Source organism: Mya arenaria, chromosome 6 (assembly GCF_026914265.1).
Source record: "Mya arenaria isolate MELC-2E11 chromosome 6, ASM2691426v1".
Classification (NCBI taxonomy): domain Eukaryota; kingdom Metazoa; phylum Mollusca; class Bivalvia; order Myida; family Myidae; genus Mya; species Mya arenaria.
Genome location: NC_069127.1, coordinates 6,003,134 through 6,027,520, shown reverse-complemented (window position 1 = coordinate 6,027,520; position 24,387 = coordinate 6,003,134). Strand labels below are relative to the sequence as shown.

The 24,387-nt window shown below is 35.2% G+C and overlaps 1 protein-coding gene across 4 annotated transcripts; it reads left to right on the top strand.

The window, feature by feature from the left end:
* The first annotated feature begins 830 nt into the window (after positions 1 to 830).
* Positions 831 to 19,343, top strand: LOC128237196 (fanconi-associated nuclease 1-like). 4 transcript variants are annotated; one of them, XM_052952514.1, is made up of 16 exons: positions 831 to 945; positions 2,818 to 4,127; positions 4,562 to 4,702; positions 5,499 to 5,706; positions 6,554 to 6,688; positions 7,125 to 7,223; positions 8,095 to 8,229; positions 8,357 to 8,429; positions 8,730 to 8,885; positions 9,277 to 9,438; positions 9,945 to 10,092; positions 10,408 to 10,604; positions 10,865 to 10,963; positions 11,680 to 11,808; positions 12,361 to 12,466; positions 12,914 to 19,343. In XM_052952514.1, exons 2-16 carry the CDS (start codon positions 2,819 to 2,821, stop codon positions 12,952 to 12,954), a joined length of 3,138 nt encoding a protein of 1,045 aa, XP_052808474.1. In that variant the 5' UTR covers positions 831 to 945; position 2,818; the 3' UTR covers positions 12,955 to 19,343. The 4 variants fall into 4 exon arrangements, with proteins under 4 accessions (XP_052808474.1, XP_052808475.1, XP_052808473.1 ...); XM_052952515.1 differs by lacking the exon at positions 831 to 945 and adding an exon at positions 976 to 1,069; XM_052952513.1 differs by lacking the exon at positions 831 to 945 and adding an exon at positions 1,036 to 1,137.
* Positions 19,344 to 24,387: the final 5,044 nt, after the last annotated feature.

The window sequence follows — 24,387 nt, the reverse complement described above, 5'->3', positions numbered from 1 at the left end:
CTTTAAACACTAGACCTACTATACGACATTTATGACTTATCGTCAATCACGAAATACAATGCCAATTACGTATAAAGTAAATAAATTGACGATGTCATTGTTTTGTGTTGTGCAGCATTTGATATGAAAATAAAGCAAAAATGAAGCAGATTCGTACTTTCAAAAGTATGCAAATTCGGACAAATTAGTAGTTCGGATTCGCCGAAAATACACATACAAATACTTCAGAGAAGTATAAAATTTATATACAGGTTAAACATTTAATACATGATGTTCATTTAAGTAGCTTTTGAATATTTGTATTGACTTGATAATGTTTACTTTGTTCTTTGAAAAAATCCGAATATTTAGGCACTGAATGCAGGTTTTTGGACGTCGTTTATGCCCTTATTTGGTACTGAATATTATATTAAAATTAATTGTTTTTTCTTTTATTCTTTTTCCATTTTGGTTGATATAGTATCCAACATTTTTCTATTAAAATTTCATGCACTAATGTTCAGTAATTATGACAACATTTTAAGGAAACTTCAAAATTGATCCGGAATTAGGCAACTGCCCAGTAGATGTTCCCTCATTTCACTGACAACGAGTTTGTCGTAAGTATTTACACAGTCATTCTTAAAACAAAATTCTACAGCATTTGCAATTGCAAAGACAGGCATGTCCATTTGACGGTTGATGTAAACAGGCGCGTAGTAAGGAAATTGCGGATTTTACGAGGAGAGACCGGGAAATAGTATCGCCCAGAAAATAGTTCACTTTAACCGAGCAAAAGTTAGGTCCCATGTTTTCAAGATGCCATTTTATAAATTTAATCGCGGTGAGATGATTCATGACGTCTGAAAGCAATATTACAAACTCTCAGATGAAGTTAAGGGCTTTCGAATTCACATGTTAACTAAGAAATATTGAATGGTTAACTCGTTGGAGAGAAGTTATCAGGTAAAGTTTTGATAGCATTTGCGGGAACATTCTTCATGAATCGTATCACCTTCTACCTAGACAACGTGACCTTTAAATAAGGGGAGACAAGTTTCAACAAGACGTTATGCTCCATAGATTACAGGTGCACATGGAAAACACTCGAACAATTTTGACCGGGTGGTGGCGTTTTGAGCTGTAAACTTGTTTGAGGTCGGCTAGATGTTTATTAGTTATTCAACAACCCCAAGTTTGTTGAAGCAACCTTTCTATAACTAGTGTTAGATTTTCAGGAGTATTATTAATGTTTTGAAGAAAAGAAATCACAATATTGAGGTAACACACAACCGTTTTAAATTGGATAACATAGTACTTAGGCATGTGTAGTGTGGCATTTCATCTTATTCTTCTTTTACTTTTTATTGATTTTGTTGGACACCAATACCCAATATTGGTTCTTCGATAAGTATTAAGTATCCCCAACGTACATATTGCGGGTGGTTACCTCTTAACTGGTGTCCATACATGCCATATTTTCTGGAGACCATTCAGGGGGATTTTTCTAAAATGACTAACCGGTGTCACAGATCTATGTCCGTGCTGGTGTTATGGAAAAAATCTGAAGATCAAGTTCATGAAGAGAACTTCCGGTCACAGAGACTTGAATGTATGATGCAGATCACAACAGCTGCCCCTGGCTTACTTTTAATAGTTGCCTGTGGCCTCAGCTGGGTAAAATCAGTCTTGATCCTGAAAATGAAAAAAATACAACATTTTATTGGCTGCTTATCATGTCATGGGACACAATACAACTATTAATCATGATTTGTCAACGATATTTCAAGCTTCTATAAAATCTAAAAATCCATCAGGGTTATATAATTGACAAAAAACTCTCCCAAACTCACTCCGTCATGAAAATGGTAACAGTCCAGTTTAAACATGAATTTTATAGCTAATATACCAATCGTAAGCATATCACTGCATTCTGCGTAAAAGATAATCATTTTTATATCGAAATGACACAACAATCTTACCAGTTATTCCAAATTGTAGCAGGAATCCGATAAAAAAATACACACACTATCGCCAAAATTTTGCCATACACAGGTCTTTTTGACTTTTTGTATTGCTGTTTAATGAGCGCTTGAAATGATAGGGGATATCATCGGGATCATTCGGGTGCTCATAACAGCAGTAGTATTAGTCAAATAATAAATGGGAAATATGCCCATGTTTTTGTTTCATATATATAACTTTCCAAACTAACCTGAATTGCACAAATTTGGCTTTTCTTAAAAAAGATGCAGGAATATGTACTTACATAAATTTACAATCATAAACTGCCACACAATAGTTATATTCCACATCAATTCTTCTTTCGTATTCTTCTCATCCAATTTGTTTAGACCCACCTCTCTATGCTTTGTTAACCGATAGAATTAATAGAATTTTAAAGCCAGCTTTGAACATTATATTTCATCAGTAGAACAATAAGTGGGTTTCCAAGGTGGTATTTTGGGCCAACCTCTCCTTGTCTTTTTTCACACGAATGATGGGCCGGGCTGATTTGGAAAAATGGGTCATTTTGACTAAAATTGGGAATTCCAAAGTTGCCTGGAATGGAACAAAAATCATCTGAATGCTTAAAAAAAAGTAGACAGTAATTCTGAAAGTAATCGGAATGTGATCAAGTTTATTTTTCTAAAAAAACACCTTCAATACAGAAAGGGCCAAGGAGTCCCAGTTTTTCCCATTTAAAGGAGCATTTGGAATGGGGTTGAAATTGGCCCCCAAATCAGTCAGAAAATGGTACACATGTATGGTTTTTATGGGTAAACTGTTATGTTGTTGCAATCCTATTAGTAATTCATATTTTTGTCTTGTTTTCAGTATGAGCACCAAAGATAAGAAGAATAGACTTTCCCTTAAAAAGAAACCCCCTGATAAAGGGAAACAGTCTAACACTATAGTTTCTATGTTCAAATCTCAAGCTGTGAGGAAGCCAGACAAAGGCTTTGATGTAGTTGTCTTGTCAGAATCAGATGATGAAACTGAAAACCCACAGGCTTCTGCAGAACATTCCAGCCCGTACTTTAAGGGAGGCTCAAGTCCACACAAATCAAGTGAAAGTCCAGACAGATTATCAAAAAAGTTGTCCGAAAAACTTCATGCCAAGAAACAGGGTACTTGCATAAAGCAAGATAAAACTAAAGCTCCCGATCAAGACAATGCTAGTGACACAGGGAGTGACAGAGACTTCAAACTTGCACCTAAACGAAGAAAATGTACATCTGATACCGTAAGTAAGATAAAACCATCGGTCAATCAATATTCTTTAAGGGAAAGGAAACCAAGTCCAAGTTTAAATGCAATACGAAAAAGTAAGTCAGACCATGAGGTGCTAGTGAAATCCACACAAAATGCAAGTGATTCTGATGATGATGTGATTGTTGTTGGGGTAACAAATAAAAGGAAAAATGCTGATGTTGCTGAAAGGAGACTTTCATTAAAGAGGTCAAAAACTGAAGGTGCAGTATCGAACCAAAATACTTCTTCAAAAGTTGATAAAACTTTGTTTTCTAGCAAACCTGTTAAAGGTAGTATTAAAATTAAAACTGAAGATATTCCTACTTGTAAACAAACTAGCATTTCTGAATCTGTGATATCTCTCTGTGATTATGAGTTGGTTAACAACAGTCAGAAGGAGAATTTTTCTGAAACTGTGAGTAAAGGAACTTCCAGAAATGAAAATCCAACAAGTTCTAGTCATAAACAATACAGCGGTAACTTCCTTGTGAAAATGAAACAGGATATTGAAAGACATGACACAAGAAAGAAAGAAAAGGCTTCAAGGAGTACAAAGCATAAGAAAGCAAAGATTGACACAAAGACCGCTCCAGGAAATGAATCTGAACAAGTAAAGGGCAGTTCAACTGAAATATGTACTGTAGATGACAAAAGTGACAACAAAGATGAAAAAGATCAGAATATTGAATCGGTGAAAGGACACAGAAGTCTGAAAGAAATGGAATTAGGTGATGAATCGCAAGATGCTGATGTTGAAACGACGGAATACAGAGTGCCATACTATTTAGAAAACTTTAAAACAATTTTGTCTAATGTGTTAGAAGACTCCGAAAATTCAAGGCTGTTTGATGAGCAAGACATGGCATTCATTGATGCTTTCAACAAGCAGGAAGGTAAATAATAAAAAAAAATTGTAGTAAGTTATTAATATATGTGCTTTACTCTACTGTGAATTAAGTTTCATACAAGTATAGTAAAAACTGGACCTTGGACTGCTTTAAAGAAAGAGGACTAACATACATAGTTTATCCTGAAAAAAAGATAATTCAGCATTTTGATCTTTGAAACTAAAATACATTTGTTTAAACAAATAATAACAAGAAATGTTTTTCTCAATATGGTTATTTTCTAGCAAATTAATAAACTTCTTGGAAAATACCCATAATTATATATTGGGCAGGAAGTAAAAATCCAATATTCAGTTTAATGGCATTTATGACATATTCAGATATAAGATTATTGAAGTAACGATTAAGATTCTGAAGCAAGCCCCAGGCTTAGATCAGATTTACACATGGTAATTTGATAAGTTTGGTTTCGAATCTAGAGCCAGCTCAGAAGCTGTATGTGCGGATATTTTGCCGGAAGCTCTCTTGGTTGCCCGCAGGAAAGCTGGTTTACCCAGAAATCAGCTCTGACATCCCAGCACTGATGGATTGGCTAACAGAGGCAGGGCTGCTTCTTAATGGTAGGTGAAAACTGCAAAATTTATGTGGAACCCAATGCATTGGTCAACATAAGCACAAGTGAACACAGCCTGAAGTCTGGTAATTTATCAAATAGTTGGATAGGGTTGTTCCAAAAACCAATTTTCACAGGTTTGTTCCAATACACATGGAATATAATGAAGATTTGGGCTTGTTTCTCTTAACTGTCATGGGTCCAATATCAAGGTTTAAACTGGTCTGTCTTGAGAGCGATGTTTAATGTTAAACAATTTTTTATTTTTTTTTGATACCATTGTTTAGCTATAACAATTTAGGTTTTAAAAAAGGCAAAGTGCTACAGGGTTAAAAGGACACATCATAAAGAACTGTAATATTATAAATTTGACAACAAATGTTAGAAATTTGTTAGTTGAAAACTGTTAAAGATATTTTAAGTTGCTATGTATTTATAATTACTTTACAAGCTTTGAAACAAAACAATGGAAACATTTGATTATCAAAAGCATTCAATTCCATAAGGCAGGAAGTACTGGTGCCCATGATGGTATCGATGAGGACAGAAGGGTGCTACCAGGAAAAGACAGGGGCAGCACCCTTCCATAACTCTTTAGCTAAAACTGTTACCTAAAGATGTTGTTATGTTTGTGTCTATATTTATGTACATGTTTCTTGTAAAAAATGTAATGAAAACTAACTAATAATAACTTGCATTTTCAAGTCTGTTGTCAGTTCAACATTATGTTCACATATATTGTTTTAAAATACATCTAAGTTGAAACCTGAAGAATATAAGCATGTTTGTGTATATTTTTACAGGTGGCCATCTTGATGATCTTGCTGTTGTCTTAAACATCCTGTCTGCGCACGACCTGAAACTTCTCGCCAAGTCCTTCCATATCAACAGTCAAGGTCTTACAAAGCTGAAGATTATCGAGATGTTACTCAAGAAGGGACAACAGAGCTCCATTTCCAACATGTTTACAGGCGGGAGCTCAGCCAGTATGGAAAAGACCATTTTCAATAGGTAAACAGAGTTAAAAACTTTTCTTGTTTTTTTTTCAATTCTTATTCTTATTCAATGAATATTTATGTTTCCTGTGTAGCATAGCAGACATAAGTGATAGCGATCATGTTGTTGAGGTTTGTCATAGGCATCATCTTTGTCACTCATTGAGAGCTTCTTCACATCTCTGAAACTAAAAATAACCCTTTTTTTTGAATATAATGCAAATTATGGGCCTTTATTTTTTGACTTGGAAATTCTGGTTAAGTTTTGCATGTAAGCACACATAGGTTAATTTCTCTGCAACTACTAGATGTATTGCATTGAGACTTTATACAATGGTACTCAACCATCTAATCTAATTAAATAACCAAGTAAGATAACTAGTTTGCATTAAATTCAAATAATGGCATCATTCGAATCTAATTTTAAAGTGATCCATGCATGTTTGCCAAAGCTTTTTAATTCTTACACTGAAAAGCAGCGGAATAGTCGAGCGCGATTGTCTCTGTGACAGCTCTTGTTATAAGCATTCTAGTCCATTTTAGACCATTCTAGTCCATTTCTATACAAATTTGGAATTCCCAATTTTAGTCAAAATGACACATTTTTCCCAATAAGAAATACCCTGGCCCTGTTCCCAAAAGGTAGTAAAAAAACCCTGTTATTCAGTCTGGTGCAGTATAATATCAGGGAGGGATCAGTGTTATTCTTTTATGTTTAAATTTAATGTTAGTGCTCTATTTATCATCAGAATCATCACCATAGATGGAGGCCTGTTAGTTTTTGCTAGCCTTAATGTTCACCGATTAGCATTTTATTAACCAGGTCAGATATCAGACTCCGGACACTTTGTTTTCACACATAGGGCACGTGGATACCTTGGTAAGGTGTGTCGACTACAGGGGGAGGGGCGGGCAGTGTTTATCCGAGCCATCATGCTCTTCTCTCTCTACCACACAAACTTTGACGAGGAGAGTGCAGGGAGCGGCCAGAATCAGCTGTATGTACATTAGGGTTATTTATGAGGTTTAATCTGGTACAGCGGTTGTATTCAATAAGATTCTTATATTATATGAAACATGTTAAACATAACAGGGATTGAATAGGCACAAGCCCTCAAGCCCTGTGCTGGTAAAATGCATCTTGGGCTAGCTTGAAATCCTGACTGATTTTATATAGCAGGGCTTATCAAGCTCTAGTTTAAGGATTCTGGCTTGTTCATCGAAGATTCTAATTTCAATAAAAGGCATAATATATCTTGATTTCTTATGTATAAAGCAAGTTTTCGAGTCAATTTCCCTTGAACTTAAGTGGATTAATAAACATATTTAAAACTTATAACTAAATGCAATCTTATGTTTAAATTTTACATTAATGGTGCAAAAGAAATTTCATAAACTCTATGGCTGTATCTATTAACCAGGATATTCATTCAGATTTCAGATGCTGATGGTGAACATTGGGCGAGTTACCTACCCATCATATACAGTGAATAGGCAGCAATCAGTCTTCAGGGACAGAGCAGCACTTGTCAGGTACGGAACAGGTTTGCGCTGTTGGTAAGGGCGGGTTACCTACACTTCATACACATTGAATAGGCAGCAATCAGTCTTCAGGGACAGAGCATCACTTGTCAGGTACGGAACATGTTTGTGCTCCTAGTAAGGGCAGATAACCTACACCTCATACACAGTGAATAGGCAGCAATCCGTCTATAGAGACAGGGCAGCACTTGTCAGGTACGGAACATGTTTGTGCTCCTAGTAAGGGCAGATAACCTACACTTCATACACAGTGAATAGGCAGCAATCAGTCTATAGAGACAGGGCAGCACTTGTCAGGTACGGAACATGTTTGTGCTCCTAGTAAGGGCAGATAACCTACACTTCATACACAGTGAATAGGCAGCAATCAGTCTATAGAGACAGGGCAGCTCCTGTCAGGTGAGGGTACATGTATGGACCCTTAGTAAGGGCGGGTAACTGACCACTCATACACAGTGAATAGGCAGCAATCTGTCTTCAGGAAAAGAGTAGCCCTTGTCAGTTGAGGAGACATGTATGTGCTGTTGTAAGGATAATATGACATCAAAATTAGACTTGGATGGCAACTCCTATGTAGATTTGAAATTTTGAGCGAGCCCAGCAAACATTTTACCATTGCAGGGTTTGTGGGCTAGTCCTAATTTAACCTCTGAATAACATGATATTGTGTCATAAGTATTTATTTACATTACTATATTTTATTGCTGAGAACTCGGGAAGAAGGTACTTAAATGTTGTCGTTTTTTATACAGATAAAAGGCCCTCCTGTTGTCACTGACACGGCTATTTTTGCTAAAAGCATTCTAGTCAGTGTGAACATGTATGTCTGCATTAAGCACTCAACACTTGCCTTTTATTGCAGGTTTGAGACAGCCCTGCAGTTTGAATTGGACATACAACAGCTAACGGAACGAGGCAGATGGCCAGCTGCCCTCGAAGTGTACATACAGGCGAAGGCAGTCGGGGAAGCTGTTCAAAAGGATAATGCCTTTCTGCAGTATGTTTTGTATAATTTTTGCCATAGATACTGTATGATAGAAACAAGTTGTATTTAAAAAGAAGATTGTTATTAAAGTAAATTGAGATTCTGTTATGTAGTTTTGTTTCTTTATGTATTATATCAGATGGGACAGCAGCCTGCCACAGTTTTTGCGACTCTACACGGCAGGATGTGTGTACACCAGGATTGATAACCAGGTACATTGTCACTTCTAGTGCTATGTTATTTTAAGAGTATGTGAGGTCCACAGATACCCACCGGTGAATGCAGTATAGCTCCAGTGGGAAACACAAGGGCATTAAAGCATTTGAAAGGTATGTCTATATGTTTATGCCCAATCAGTTTGTTTTGCTACATAAAAAGTACACTTACACCAATGCCTGGTCTTGATACCTGTATGGTACAGAACATGTTTTATTCTTTATGAACAATTTTAATTTGATAAAAAATTGTGACATCAGGTTGTGTATGAAACAATTTGAGTAAATCTTTCCCAGGGAGTGGAAATACTGCAGAGACTGAAAAAATACAGGGAGGCTGTGGAGTTGTTAGAACATCTGCTGGAGCAGGATGTGTACTGTGAGCAATACAGGGGCCACTGGTATGAGAGGCTTGCACTCAATCTTGAGGCACACCTCAAGTCTCCAGACAAGGTTGGTACTTGCTCACTTTTAGAATGTGGCTAAAAAAAATAATTTACATTAGGTTCAGGTTACCCGACCTATGAAAAAGGTGCCAACCATACCGTTTTTATAGTATGTCTTTATACAGAAGATTACCAACAAAAAACATTCTTACATAAACCCTTATAGAATAAAAAATAAAAGCCTACCTTCCTTACCTGTTTTTTAAAAGGATGTAACCTTAACCAAACCATTTTAGACTGTGCTTTGCTTTTCATGGAAATATGTTTTTAAACTTATTACTGCAGGGTAGTTTGGTTATATAGTAAATAAAATATGCATAAATGATTTCCATTTAAAGTGAAAATTTAGTATACAGCTATGAAAGTACAAACTGTCTGATGTTTCGCCCCCTCTACAGAGTCTAGATGTGATAGAGCGAGGTCTAGCAGAGGAGCGTGTACGGACAGGTAGACGGTACGCCCTGTATGAACGGGCCAGGAAACTGTGTGAGACTCCCAAGTCCAAGTTTGCTGGCAGGATGAAGAAGTTTACACATGAGCCTGTAGACCCTACACCAGAGGTGAGATGATCATGCAACATGAATCTCACATAGATATTCATAGAGTTATGCTCTAGTATTGAATTAGATATTATGTTTTAAAGACTAGGAATTTTGTTTCAAGACTATAAAGACAGATGTTTTTATTATCTTCTTGAAGTGCTCTTTGTTATATAAAATGTCAGCAAATTGAACAGATCTTGACGGTTGAGCATGTTTTGATTGTTGAATGGATTCACCAGGTGGTGAGTTTATGCAGTCTTAACATTATGTAAAATGTGTTCACAAGTTGATGCCACCTTAACATTAGGTCAGATAATGTTCAAAAGGTGATGCCACCTTAACATTAGGTCAGATAATGTTCACAAGGTGATGCCACCTTAACATTAGGTCAGATAATGTTCACAAGGTGATGCCACCTTAACATTAGGTCAAATAATGTTCACAAGGTGATGCCACCTTAACATTAGGTCAAATAATGTTCACAAGGTTATGCCACCTTAACATTTAGTTAATTGATTCATCAGGTGGAGATAGATGGGATGGTAATAAGTGATGCCGGACAGATGGGGATGAAATACCAGTTTGTGATGCATGGAGACGCAGACTCTACCACCCTCTGTGCAGTAGAGGAGCTTGTCTTGGAACACTACAAGCAGAAGGGCTTCCCTGAGGGTATGCAAGATTTGTGAGCGAAAGTGATATGTATTGCACATTAAAAACATCAGTTGAGATTTAGAAATATAGATAATGTGGTTAAAGTGTTGACTAGACTGAAACAATTGAAACTACTGTTCCACTTTAGTATGGGAATTCATTTTATTTCAAAAACACTGCTCTAGTAGTAATTGTAATGTTGTCAATAAAATATATTCATGCAAGTTATCCCTCAATTTCAGTTTACACATTACAATTTGTAAAAAAATATGCACTTAAGTTGTGAAGCTAGCTAAAGTTTATAGAAATTCAAAGAATACATGCATGTTGTAGGTCTGCATGCAGAGGGTTCTATTGTAAGCAACCTGTTTGCTTTACTGTTCTGGGACGTTATGTTCATGCCCGTAGTGGATGTGTTTCACAGTCCCTACCAGACCTGCCCCCTCGATATGGCAACACGCGACTTCTACACAAATAGGAAACATGCTGTCGATGAAAGACTTGTCTGGCTGGAAAACGCTTCTGTTGAGGTACGGTTTGGCCAAGTACAAGTGCTTTTTGAATGGAAAAGATGAGGGTTTTTTTCCGATAAACATGTACTTAAACAGTTGAAAGGCTGGTTCAGCACATGTTGAAATTGTATGTAATGTGTTCAGATTGTGCTTTCTCCAGATAAATAGTTGTTATCAAGTTGTTTTCAATTGTTTTATACACTTATTTAATCATTTCCCTACCTTATCGTAAACATTTCAAAAAACGAAAATGCCTTCAGCATAATTATGTACTGCAGGTGTTAGTAGAGGAGGTTGGGAGAGTTTGGGCAGAACAAGGGGGGAAACTCTGTGCTGGAATCAACTGGGACAAGTTCACCGGTCCTGAAACACACCAGGTACACTGTGCAGAAGTTTTATAGATGTTACGAAACACTCGTGTACATGTATTTGTTTCTGGAGCTTATCACACATATAAGGGTTGCAGCTAAGTTCATGAGTCTTTTGTAAAATGTCTATTCAAACATGTACTTAAAGTGACACTCTTATTCAAAATCAATACATACACATATATAACAAACATATATTTTCAGTGATAAACCTTTCACTACTTGCTAAATAATGCATTTATGGAAAATATTAATTACTGACAATAAGATTGTAACTGTGTATTTAATAGCTGAAAACTCAAAAATATCAAATGATTGGTGAGTGCTAAAAGATTTACTGTCATCTACTATCGTTTCATAAGGTAGAAAAACTGTTTTCTGCATCTTTCTTTCAAATTAAACTCGGTATACTTCATAAGAACAATAGTTTTCATCCATTTTGATATATTAAAACAATTGTATTAAATGTGGTTAATCTTATTTGGGAGTAAGAGTGCAGCTTTAAAGACTCAGTGACACTGATGAAATCACTTGCCTCAAGCTTTTTTCAAGCTATTATAACTTGTACACATATTTCAATGATGCACATGAAAACCTGGACAAGTTACATTTCACAAAGTCTCTTTGTGTATTTAAATTTTCTTTAAACAGGAGGCTAGCATCATGCATTTGTTTATGCTGTACAATCAACTATTGAAAAAGAGGATATCATAACTTGTTTCCAGCACCTGGTGACCTGCATGGGAGGGAAGGTTATTGCCGGCATCCTGGGGAGGTATGTGAAGGACCCGCGACACACGAGGAGTGGCTTTCCTGATCTCACTCTCTGGAACACTGAAAAGAAGGCGCTCAAAGTGGGTGATATAAACATTCCATTATTTCGTGTGTTTTTTTCATATTCAAGGAAAAAGTTTTTGTGATGAAAAAGTCAAAACTTTTTACAGAACCTTTAATACTTTTATTCCATGTAGATATATGTAGTGTTTATATTTCAGATAAAAAATGAAATAAGATGGAAAACATATTTTTGGAAATGAACATGCAAGAATTAAGGTCTGAAATGTTTGAACCAATATTTGGATGTTTTGTTCTGCTATGGCAGTGTTCTTTTCTGACCAAAAGCCCTTTTTAGAGCCAAAATTCAGCCCCATTCTGTGTTAAAAAAACCCCATTTATTAACATTCCTCCATTTTTCTATCTATTTTTTTTTTTTTAAAGAATTCTTGCTTCTTTCTAGGTAAAATTGGAATTCCTACTTTTAGTCCAAATAACCTTTTTTCCAAATTTTCCAAAATAGTGAAAGAGAACACTGTATGGTTATCTTGTTTTAAACATTTTTTACATTGATTTAAGGTATTCAAGTTCATATTACCTCTCACCTTGCAATTGTCCCATAATGCTTGCAGATATGTGAGGTTAAGGGCCCGAATGACCGACTGTCCTATAAACAGATTCTGTGGATCGACTTCCTTCTCAAGCTTGGTGTGGATGCCGAGGCCTGCTATGTGAAAGGTGAGGAGCAATTCTCAGTGTTCAATTTTATATAATTGATCATGGTTTGAGTTTTGAACATATCTATAATCATGAGGAAATCCTTGCTTATCTTAATGTGTAACTTTCTGAATTAAAGATGTTACTATATATAGCATACATTTCACTCTGCTACTGTTATTATTTGGTAAATGGTTTTAATTGTTTATCTAAACGTTTAACTTTCTTAATTAAAGATGTTATAATGTATAATGTACACTAATCTCTATGCTAAGGACTGTAAATATTTATTGAAAGGCAGAACGGAGTCACAAATAATACCTTGAATTAAATGATTCTTGCTATTACTTGAGCACCAGTGGAAATTTGCAAGCCATGATTATTGTAGAAAGAGAAATGGTGATCATTGAACAGAATTTGTTAACACAACATATAAACTTTTTGAGATAGCAATATGTCTTCTTTCAGCTGTTGGATCAAAGAAACTAAAACCTGCTGCAAGAAATTGAGAAGTCCGACAAAAGACAACAAGTATTTATACTATTAAGATAACCATGATGAATGTGTGAGCATAATTCCACAATGTTTCAACTGTAAGTCTGAACATTGATGTACACTGTTGTTCCATGTTTAGGAACCTTTGTTTAAAGGGACTTGTCTACATTGTATTGGGTCAGACTTTAAAACATATCACCCATGTGTTAAATGTATACAAAGTGCTTATTTCAATGACAAAACATCATCAAAAGGGAAAGTTAGAGCTGTATTGTTAAAGAGACTAGACGCCAGATGATGCAAGAAAAATAGAAACTTGTCAAATACATATATAAAATTAATATTGTTGTGTGCAACGCATTGAATCTTACTTACTAATATACCACATCACTTAGGACACATATATTTTTCTCAGTGTTATATGTATTTTTCCAATTCAAAATTTACTGGACTTCATGTTTAAAAATAGCGTTCGTATATTTATCGACACTCATCATATGACTCTCACATGCTAAATATACAAACAAAGTGGTTCCCAAAAAATGAACAGTGTAAAGAAGCAGAACACTGTTGCCAAAATGTAGCCTGACAGACTAATATTGGTTATAAAATTGATCAGAGGAATTGCCGTTGCTTAAATGAAATAGTGTTGGCTAAAACACTTATTGACAGGTTAGTTTGCGGAGGTTTTGAAATGATAAAGTGACTTGCAAGGTGCTCAGAAATAAACATCCCACACTGTTTTTCCACGGGGAAACTCAGCTGAGACAGCGTGTGAAACAAAATGATTGTTACACATATTTTTTCATTTATGTAAAATTATGTATTATTGGCAATATACTAGCTCATTTTGACAACTCTAGTCTTGTTTTGAGGAAATACTGTCTGCTGATTTTGGGACCATCTGGTGTCAAGTCCGTTTAATAATTACTTAAAATCATTGTGACTGTAGATTCAAATGGCATTATTTGAGGTTGGATATTCAATATTTGGTGTTTGTTCATAAAATAAGTAAAATGATTTAATTTTAACCAAAAAAAATGAAAACAATGTTGGCATCATAAAATCTGTGTATGTGTCCCTTTAAAAGTATCAAGTTAACATTTTGACAGGCATTATACATTATATGTTTGTTGAAATTATAGGAGTTGGGAATTGACAACTTCTTTCAAGATCTCAATTGTGATATTACACTTTTATTTTCATTTGTTGGGTATTTATTAATTTTTCAAGATCTGGATTATGATATAACTCGTGCATTTTCAGTTTTCGGTATTGAGGATTTTTCAAGATATCCATTAAGATACTATTCTTGCTTTTTCATTTGTTGGGTATTTAGGATTTTTCACAATTTCATCCCTATATGGGCAAGTTTTGACATTATGATATTTTTTTTATTTGCGTAATAAGCAGCGTATATTGAAGTTAAGTTAGGTAAAATTGTATAAAGTTTCAACTGTTTCATATTTAATGTATTTGAGAAAATAACACAAGCAGTAGAAGAAGCTTAAAAGTTGAATTATGTATTTTGTATCATTTTCTTGAAGAATTTATAGCAATACATTTAGTGTGATTTAAGGTATCATATTTTCTGATATGTGAAATGTTGATGCCTGGTGAATCTATATTATGTTGGTATCATTTGTTATGGTTAGAGGAATAATATGATACATTTAAAATATTGCAAACATGCTGTCTTGAACTGGAAAGATTAAAAAAAATGTCATTTTCAATTGAAAGAAAGAACAAAAATACAAACTGATACCAAAATTATATGGTATTGACCAGGCCTTCAAAGCTATCATGACTGCCAATGGCATGATAAAATTATGAGCTGAATGTGCATGCAAGTCAAAGGTATAAAATCAGTTATCTTTTTGGTTATCTTTTTGGTTTGTTCTAAGTTATCGAAAATGTTCATTGATTGGTCAATATTTTTCAAATGGTTATTTTTAACCAATCAAATCATTAAGAAGTGTGAACTAGCCAAAAATAACCTGCACAATTTATCCTAGTTTTATACAGGTGGCTGCTGAAACCTTGTTTGGTTATTCACAATTATTTCAAACAAGAGGAATCTGTCCAACTGACTAATATTTTTTGTCGCTGGGAACAATGAAATTTGTTATCAACATTTATGGAGCCAGGTTCAAAATCTAGCACTTCAATCATGGCACTAACTTGCATTGTAACACAATAATATATATAAATATGTATGCTGTTCTTGAATAACACAACATTGAGCTCACAGCTGCTCCAGGGTGGAAACAATTTATGCCTAATTGTGTGAACCAAACTGGTTGAAGATTGTTATTGTTACGACAAAGGAAACTTGCAAAACATGTGATTGTGCTCAATGCAGCTCATTTTGTCTAAATAAGGAACGACGTAGGATTAAAACATTTCACTAGTAGTTTGAGCAAGGTGAAAATGTGTGTCCATGTTTGTCAAAATAAGTTGGCAAGGAATGTCTTGAAGTCTAACTGACATTGGCAGTTGTGGGATTAGGTCAATGCTCTGGTAAAATGGCCTCTTTTATTGCTTGTCTTACTTGGTGAAACATTACTCAAATATCTCATGTTTAGTCTGATTTTGTTGACAAAAACAACTTTTTTTATCATAGAGCACAACTATTTGATTTCCACAGTTAACAGAATTGTCTGAATGTGATAGTCTTGCTTTTCTTATAAAATCTACCAACTTGTCATTTTCTGGAACAATTTGCTCCACTGTATTGTGTGGCTGGATTGTTACACTTTCTTGCGCGGAACTATTTTACCCTCCAACACTGGTCATCACAATTTTTACTTAGGCCAAAAAAAAATTTGTTTGGTAAGAGTTACATCCTTTTCAAAAACAGGTAGGGTAGGTAGGCTTTTTATTATTATTTTTTTATAAGGCTTTATATAAGAATATCATTGTCATCATTGGAGAATGGTGTTAAAGTGTATAAGCATTTAAGGTTTAAACTACATATTGAAAAGCAATTAAAAATTTATTTATTTTTCAAACTGACTATGAAAACGGTAGGGTCGGCGCCGATTCCGTAGGTAAGGTCGGGTAACCCGAACCAAATGTTGTTTTTTTTAGGCCTTACCAACATAGCATTTTCTGGAACAAGTTGCGCCACTGTATTGCGTGGCTGGGTTGTTGCACTTTTTTTGCACGGAACTGTTTTCTCCTCACACTTATGATGGTCATCACAATTTGTATCTACCAACATAGCATTTTCTGGAACAAGTTGCGCCGCCGTATTGCGTGGCTGGGTTGTTGCACTTTCTTGCACGGAACTGTTTTCTCCTCCTACTTATGATGATCACCACAATTTATATCTACCAACATAGCATTTTCTGGAACAAGTTGCGCCGCCGTATTGCGTGGCTGGGTTGTTGCACTTCCTTGCACGGAACTGTTTTCTCCTCCCACTTATGATGATCACCACAATTTGTATCTACCAACATAGCATTTTCTGGAACAAGTTGCGCCCCCGTATTGCGTGGCTGGGTTGTTACACTTCCTTGCACGGAACCATTTTCTCCTCCCACTATGGTCACCACAGTTTGTATCTACCAACATAGCATTTTCTGGAACAAGTTGCGCCGCCGTATTGCGTGGCTGGGTTGTTGCACTTTCTTGCACGGAACTGTTTTCTCCTCCTACTTATGATGGTCACCACAATTTGTATCTACCAACATAGCATTTTCTGGAACAAGTTGCGCCGCCGTATTGCGTGGCTGGGTTGTTGCACTTCCTTGCACGGAACTGTTTTCTCCTCCCACTTATGATGATCACCACAATTTGTATCTACCAACATAGCATTTTCTGGAACAAGTTGCGCCGCCGTATTGCGTGGCTGGGTTGTTACACTTCCTTGCACGGAACCGTTTTTTCCACCCACTATGGTCACCACAATTTGTATCTACCAACATAGCATTTTCTGGAACAAGTTGCGTCCCCGTATTGCGTGGCTGGGTTGTAACACTTCCTTGCACGGGACTGTTTTCTCCTCCTTCTTATGATGGTCACCACAATTTGTATCTACCGTCATTTGAGTTAAATTAAAGTTTTAAATAGTATGACATAAATCAAAGCATTTTTTCCGATTGGGTGAAATCATTACAGCACTACTCTAGAAATTAAACCATATGAATAACCATTGAGGTATCCCAGCATTGGCTTACCGGTATTAATAAGTTGGGTAGTAAGTTTGATATTTGAAAAACAGTTATCTTTTTACAATATTTGTTTTCTCATTGTAGCAATGTACGTTTAGAATATAACATTTATATAGACTGTATACTTGTATCATCTATTGCACAGTGTTTTGCAATAACTTAATGGGTTTCCACAACAAAATTTTCGCCTTTTAAAAGCATACCTTAGGCAACTGCCTAGGAGCTGTCACCTTATTAGATAAATTGTATAAATGAGCGAAATTTTATGACTCATTCATCAGAAACAGCAACCAGTACATTTCCATAGGAGAGTGATATTTTTCAAAGGAAAGTTTTTCTTTTACTTGAATGTTCTGAAGCCATTCCATACGAATCTTCTTCATTATGTCCGTCATTGATGTTCTGATTGTTTACCTTGTTAAATTTATCTTTGTTTTGCTTTTGAGCGATTTCCCAAAGATGTATAAAACCAACATTTTCTTCTGTAAATCCTTTTTTTCCGGTTTCGTTTTCGTTGTCTTCTTTAGTCCTGGGCCTTTTTGTATGCGGTTCCCTGCTTTCTGGACACCAACCACTTTTGACGTGTCATTGCACATCGTGCATAGTATCAAACAGTGCTCCACAATCATCACATTGTTGCCCTTTTTCAGCCATATTATCTTCGTTATCCACTGTTTCAGTCTGAATTACAATTGAAGAATGATAGGATACTTGTGTTTCATCTACACCCTTTTGACGGGCCACATGACTCACGGTTTGAACTCTTTTGCCCTGTTCAGCCAAGAAAACCTCACACATTGCAATATTTGGTCCTTGTGAGTAAAAGGCTCCGAGATACTCTTGTCCTTGTTAAGTCCCTTAAAGAGATGGGCCCCCAGTTCCCCACCAGTTAAATACAATGCTTCTAATGGCTGGATTGGTGTTGTTCGGTTCTCGATCTGTAAAGTTCTGTTTTTCGAATGGCTAGGGGGCTTCTCCAGTCATCCAGTGCGGGCTTTCCTTTAGCAAAAATCAAAAAGAAGATAAACCAATAAAGATATTGGGCAACTTCCTAGACTTCCCCATAAATGCAAGAAAGACAAGACAAATAAAATAAAATAGAACCAAACTATAACTTAGCAGAGGCAACTTTAGCTGATAACACCTGAAGGTCATATTTCACTTTCATGGCACCAAATGCAGTGATGTTGATATGTTCCTTAGATAATTTGGACAAAGTTTGAACACTCCAGGGCTATGTTCCCTCAACAAATTTGCAATTTGCATCCATGATATAACATATCCATCTTTCCAGAGCTTCCTGGTGTTTTTGTGGGCGTATGGACTTAGCAATTTCAAGTAGTCTTTATCAAGTTGGCAGGATCAATAATTAAAATTGAAGCAAACATGTTTTCAGGTTGGTACATGTATATGGTCCCCAGATTTATGTAAGCGAATGAACCTTCTGTTTGGAGATGCTCCATCACTTGAACAAACATTTCAAACCACATCTGCTTCCGAAATTTCAACTGTTTAATTTGACAGATGTAACACCACATGTAGCAAAATGAGCTGGAGGAAAATATAAAATTTGTTGATATGCCCCGAACCATAAGCACAAGCACATACTTTGCCAGACAGCTTTCTGTTGTTTCATCTTACGAGAGAATGGCCGTATTTGCTGCACCTAGGTCTACAAAACCTTTCAGTCCTTCAGCGGATGTGCCAACAATTGGTACATGACCCTTATGATTGTCAGCCCCAGTGATACGGATTTTAAAAATCACATAAGGCTACAGTTTACAATGTCCAGCTGATCAGCACTGTTGGTGGGGCTGAACTTTTTGCATATGCATTGAAGGTATTACTTGATGGTAGGGGGCAGTTCTCATTTTTTAAAAATCTTAGCAACAATACGTTTGATTGCAATAACGACGAGGCTGAACAGTTTTGTTCAAGTAATGATTTTGATGAAGATAACTCTACATTTCCAGAGTTAGTACAACCTATTTCTATTATTGAAGTACGTAACGCAATAAAGCATTTAAAACGAAATAAATCGGGTGGTAGCGACTGTATATTAAATGAGTACTTTATTGAATGCGCTGACATATTAACAAGCCACTTTTGTGATGTATTTAATAGCATTTTAGCGTCTGGTTTTTTTCCAGAAAAGTGGACAGAAGGTGTCATCATTCCACTCCATAAAAAAGGTTCTGTTAATGATGTCAATAATTATAGAGGAATAACACTTGTTAGTTGTTTTTCAAAAGTATTTACAACAATTTTAAATAAGCGCATCGAGTCATTTTGTGAGGCTATTTCGGATGCACAATTCGGATTTCGAAAAGGTTGCTCAACAGTTGACGCAATTTATATTTTAATGTCTATTGTGCAAAAATATATCAATGATAATAAAAGATTATATGTTATTTATGTCGACATGTTGAAGTGTTTTGATAGTATTTATCGCAATGCTCTGTGGCTTAAGTTGTATAAATCTGGTATAAAAGGTAAATTACTTAGAATAGTGAAAGATATGTATGAAAATGTTAAATCTTGTGTGAAATCATGTACATCTTACTCTGAATACTTTAGTTATGCCGTTGCCCTGCGCCAGGGGGAGGTTATGTCCCCGATTCTTTTTTCCCTGTTTGTAGAGGACTTAGAACTATATACATGTATGCAAGATAGCATCACTTCCGGTTTAAGTTTTGATGACATTGTTTTAATTATGTTGCTATTTGCTGACGATATGGCCATTTTAGGGAAATCGCCCGAGGAAGTCCAAAACCATTTAAACACTCTTTACTCGTATTGCAAAGCATGGGGGTTAAATGTAAATACATCAAAGACAAACATAATGGTTTTCCGTAAACGGGGTGGAATACTCGTAATGAGCATTGGACATATAATGGCCATACTATCGATGTTGTTGATAACTTTAATTATTTAGGTACTGTGATAAACTACACTGGAAGTTTTACATTGAATCAAGAGCATTTGGTTGGAAAAGCTCTTAAGGCCATGAATACTTTATTATGTAAATGCAAAGAATACGACCTTAAACCTAAAATATTTTGTCAACTATTTGATTCTTTTGTTGGCTCAATATTGAATTATGCCTGTGAAATATGGGGTTTTAGTAAGTCAAAAGAAATAGAACGTATACATTTAAAATTTTGTAAGCGATTGTTACACGTTAAAATAAACACATGTAATGCTACACTGTATGGAGAACTAGGTAGATACCCTTTATACATGAATCGATATGTAAGAATTATTAGTTACTGGTTTAAGATTTGCAACAGTAATAACATTATAATAAAGTCCGTGTATAAACAGGCCATTGATGACTGTAATAAGGGTTATATAAACTGGGTTTTCATGGATTGTTAGTGGTGATTTTATTATTTTAGTTGAAGCATGGTTCACAGAGGTGTTCTTTGGTGTTTGATATGCCATGAATAAAATCACAGACATGTATGTTGCTGAATTTATTGTATGATGGAATTGAAAATGACGAAAACAAATGAACGCTTTTTCATCACTTTTTTAAGACCTAAATTATCTGTCTTTAGAATCTGGAGCTTGGGTAAGTTTTTTTTATAACTGTGATCATTTTTATAACAGAGAATAACTGATTGCAACTATTTCAGGATATGAAAAAAGTATTGCTGTTATACTGATAACTGTATCTATTAATTCTCTTGATTCCAACATGTAATTACAATATTATTGTTTGACACCAGTGTTTCTTTTTGACTGAAAATGGCCGCCTCCAAAATTGTGGCGAAAAGCACTGGACACCTGCATGTACAGTTTTGTCTTGTCTTGACCCCTTTTGTTTAATTTGGTAAAGATCACATTTATTTACCATATTCAGTACACCGAGCAGCAGTATTTTGTAAGGTTTCTGCAAAATAATGAAGACAAAGCATAACACATATTTCCATGAATCTTTCATGTTTATTCTCATTCTGACGGTATGTTAAAGAAATATTTTGTTTCATTTTCACAACACTTTAGATTTCCATGAATCTTTCAAGTTTATCCTCATTCTGACGGTATGTTGAAGAAATATTTTGTTTTATTTTCGCAACACTTTAGATTTCCATGAATCTTTCATGTTTATCCTCATTCTGACGGTATGTTGAAGAAATATTTTGTTTTATTTTCGCAACTTTAGATTTCCATGAATCTTTCAAGTTTATCCTCATTCTGACGGTATGTTGAAGAAATATTTTGTTTTATTTTCGCAACACTTTAGATTTCCATGAATCTTTCAAGTTTATCCTCATTCTGACGGTATGTTGAAGATCTATTTTGTTTCATTTCGCTTCAGTTTCATTTAGTCTTACAGCAAACTGTTCACTTGTGTTTGTAAATAACTCAGTTATTTCTATTATGTGAAAACAAATTTATGTGCAAAGGCAAGCATTTCTCATGTAAAATTGAATGTGTCATTTATACTTTATATTGGGATAACTTCATTTTTTTCCATTAACACCATATGGTTTATAGGTATTGATTCCAAACTTCATACACATATTGACTGTGTTGAATAAAATGATATGCAAAGAAACATTGTGTTTGGTATTTTTGTTAATGCTGTTTTATTATTTTTACACTTAATTTACTGGGGTAAGTCTCCCTCTTTCCGTAACTCATTAATTTACTGGGATAAGTCTCCCTCTTTCCGTAACTCATATGTTTTTGAGGTATTGACTTCAAACTATATTCACCTAACTGTGTTGAAGTTCTCACACATACTCTAGCAGTCCATTTTTCTGATCACGTTTTCTGTTCACTCAGGTGTACCATATCAAGAACTATTCTGAGATGCAGCTGTGAAAGGAAGGTTGCTTTACACATCAACTCATTACTTCTGTCTTTGTATTTTCCTTCTAAATAAATAGTTAATGCTTGACCAATAATTATCCTGCTTTAAAAAAGCTATGGTCAACATAACAGTCATCTACATTCCAAAATTTGGTATGCATTTGAAAACTGAAAAGAAAAGTTCATGCCTTATTTCACTGATATTATAGTCTTTATTTCCACCATATATATAGTAAAATCTAGGACCATTAACTAAATTGATGCCTTCGCAACAACATGGCATCCAAGCAGCATTCAGCAAATTTTGATAAAGAACACAATTATACTGATTATTATAGTAACAGTGTGGGTATACCACATAATAAATTATGCCATATAAGCTACATCAAAAGGCCACATTTTGCCTAAAATAAAGATTTAAATCAAATATAACTTTTCCTTTACTACACCATTTTAAAATAAAAAAAAGGGCAGTCTATTCCGCTTAAATAACCCTACCCTTCGTTTTATTACCTAAGTTTGATAAAGTGATTAGTTTCATCATTCAATTCGACAAACTTGTTTCAAAGTCTTTCTCAATCAAACTCTGGTATAAGAGCAAAGGTGGGGCTCTGTAAGCTGCGTAGATTGCGCTAAATTTCATAGAAAATAGTGAAGAAATAATGAAGTTTCTTTGTTTAAAGTCTTCATTAGAAACAAAATATTGCCTATCATTTATGACGCAAATTATCAGATGGTATACACACACTGAGTAAAAACAAACATGGACCTGATGTGTGTGTAAGATCGACCTCATTCCAAAGCGGTATATTATAATACCGCAATAATTAGGTCTGTAGATATGGAAATTGACATTATCATTAGTTAATATCTGTGCATGCTGAATAATAATTCATTTGGTTTATTCCTAGATCAAGGTTAAAAACTGTTATTCTCAACAGATGTGCTTCAACATTAATGAAGAAACCAAGTACAAAATCTACAGCACAATCACTATACAAAAAAGCCCTGATGCGAAGATTATTGAAGGGAAGTTTGCCTTTTTTGACCGAGAAGATTGTACTTCACTGCCAGGTCATTGGACATGACTTCTTTCAAGCAATGAGAGATACTTAGCCTGTAATAATAATAAACTATTTAACTCAACAATCAAAAATGAAGCAGAAATATTGGAAATTGGAAGGAAACAATGATTTTGCAAAAGTATGAGTATCCATCACATCATTTATAGTTAGGTGAAAAGAATCAGAAAAAGAAACACAGTTAAGTTTTTAAGTGGGTAATAATGGCATCAAATGATGATGGTGGATACAATGTGCTAAAAATATATAATTACTGTTATATCTTTTTTCAATCGACATGTGGCTTTTTAAACCATTACAGTATACTCTAGGACAAAAAAATGATAGTTACTTAACAATGCTCATCAAACATGAATAATTGTCAGCCTCCTGCAGCAAATCATTAAAGGAGTCCATATCCTCCACAGGGACAGAGACCCCTTCTGGAAGTGCTGAACTGTTTTTAACCAGGTTTTCACATAGTGAAACCTGGTTATTAGAATGACAAACGTCGTTGTTCGGGCGGGCGGCGTCAAACTCACCTATGAAACCGAATAACTTTAGTAAGGGTAGACATATCTTGACCAAACTTGGTCTATAGAAAGAGTTTATGGGTACCTTTCATGGGATTGCATTTGGGGTCCCTAGGGTCAAGATCACTGTTACTAAAAATAGAAAAATGGTTTAAACTGAATATCTTTAGTTAGGGTTGACATATCTTAACCAAAGTTGGTCTAAAGTAAAAGTTTATGGATACTTTCGTGGGATTGCGTTTTGGGGTCCCTAGATTCAAGGTCAAGGTCACTGTTTCTAAAAATAGAAAAACAGTTGAAACTGAATAATTTTAGACAGGGTCTACATATCTTGACCAAACCAGGTATAAAGGAAAGGTTTATGGATACCTTTCATGGGTTTGCGTTTGAGGTCCCTAGATTCAAGGTCAAGGTCACTGTTACTAAAAATAGAAAAATGGTTCAAACTGAATAACTTCAGTTAGGGTTGACATATCCTGACACAACTTGGTATAAAGGAAGAGTTTATGGATACCTTTCAATCGATTGCATTTGGGGTCCCTAGGGTCAAGGTCACTTTTACTAAAAATAGAAAAACAGACACAGGCTGAAGTTCTTCTGTCAATCATTAAAAACCTGGTTTTCGTTGCATTGCGGTGTTTCTTGTCTTCAACTTCTGGTCCCCTTGAAAGTAATAGCTGTAGGAGTCGTCGCTGCTCCTTTTGCTTTTCAATTGTCTTCTCTAGCAGTGTCAGGAACTGGGTATCACATGCTTGATGAAATAAGAAATGATTGATGAATAAACAAATGCAAAACTGCGGATACATTGTTAAAAGATTTTTTTTTTAAAAGGGTACTATTAACTGTGCTGACATGAA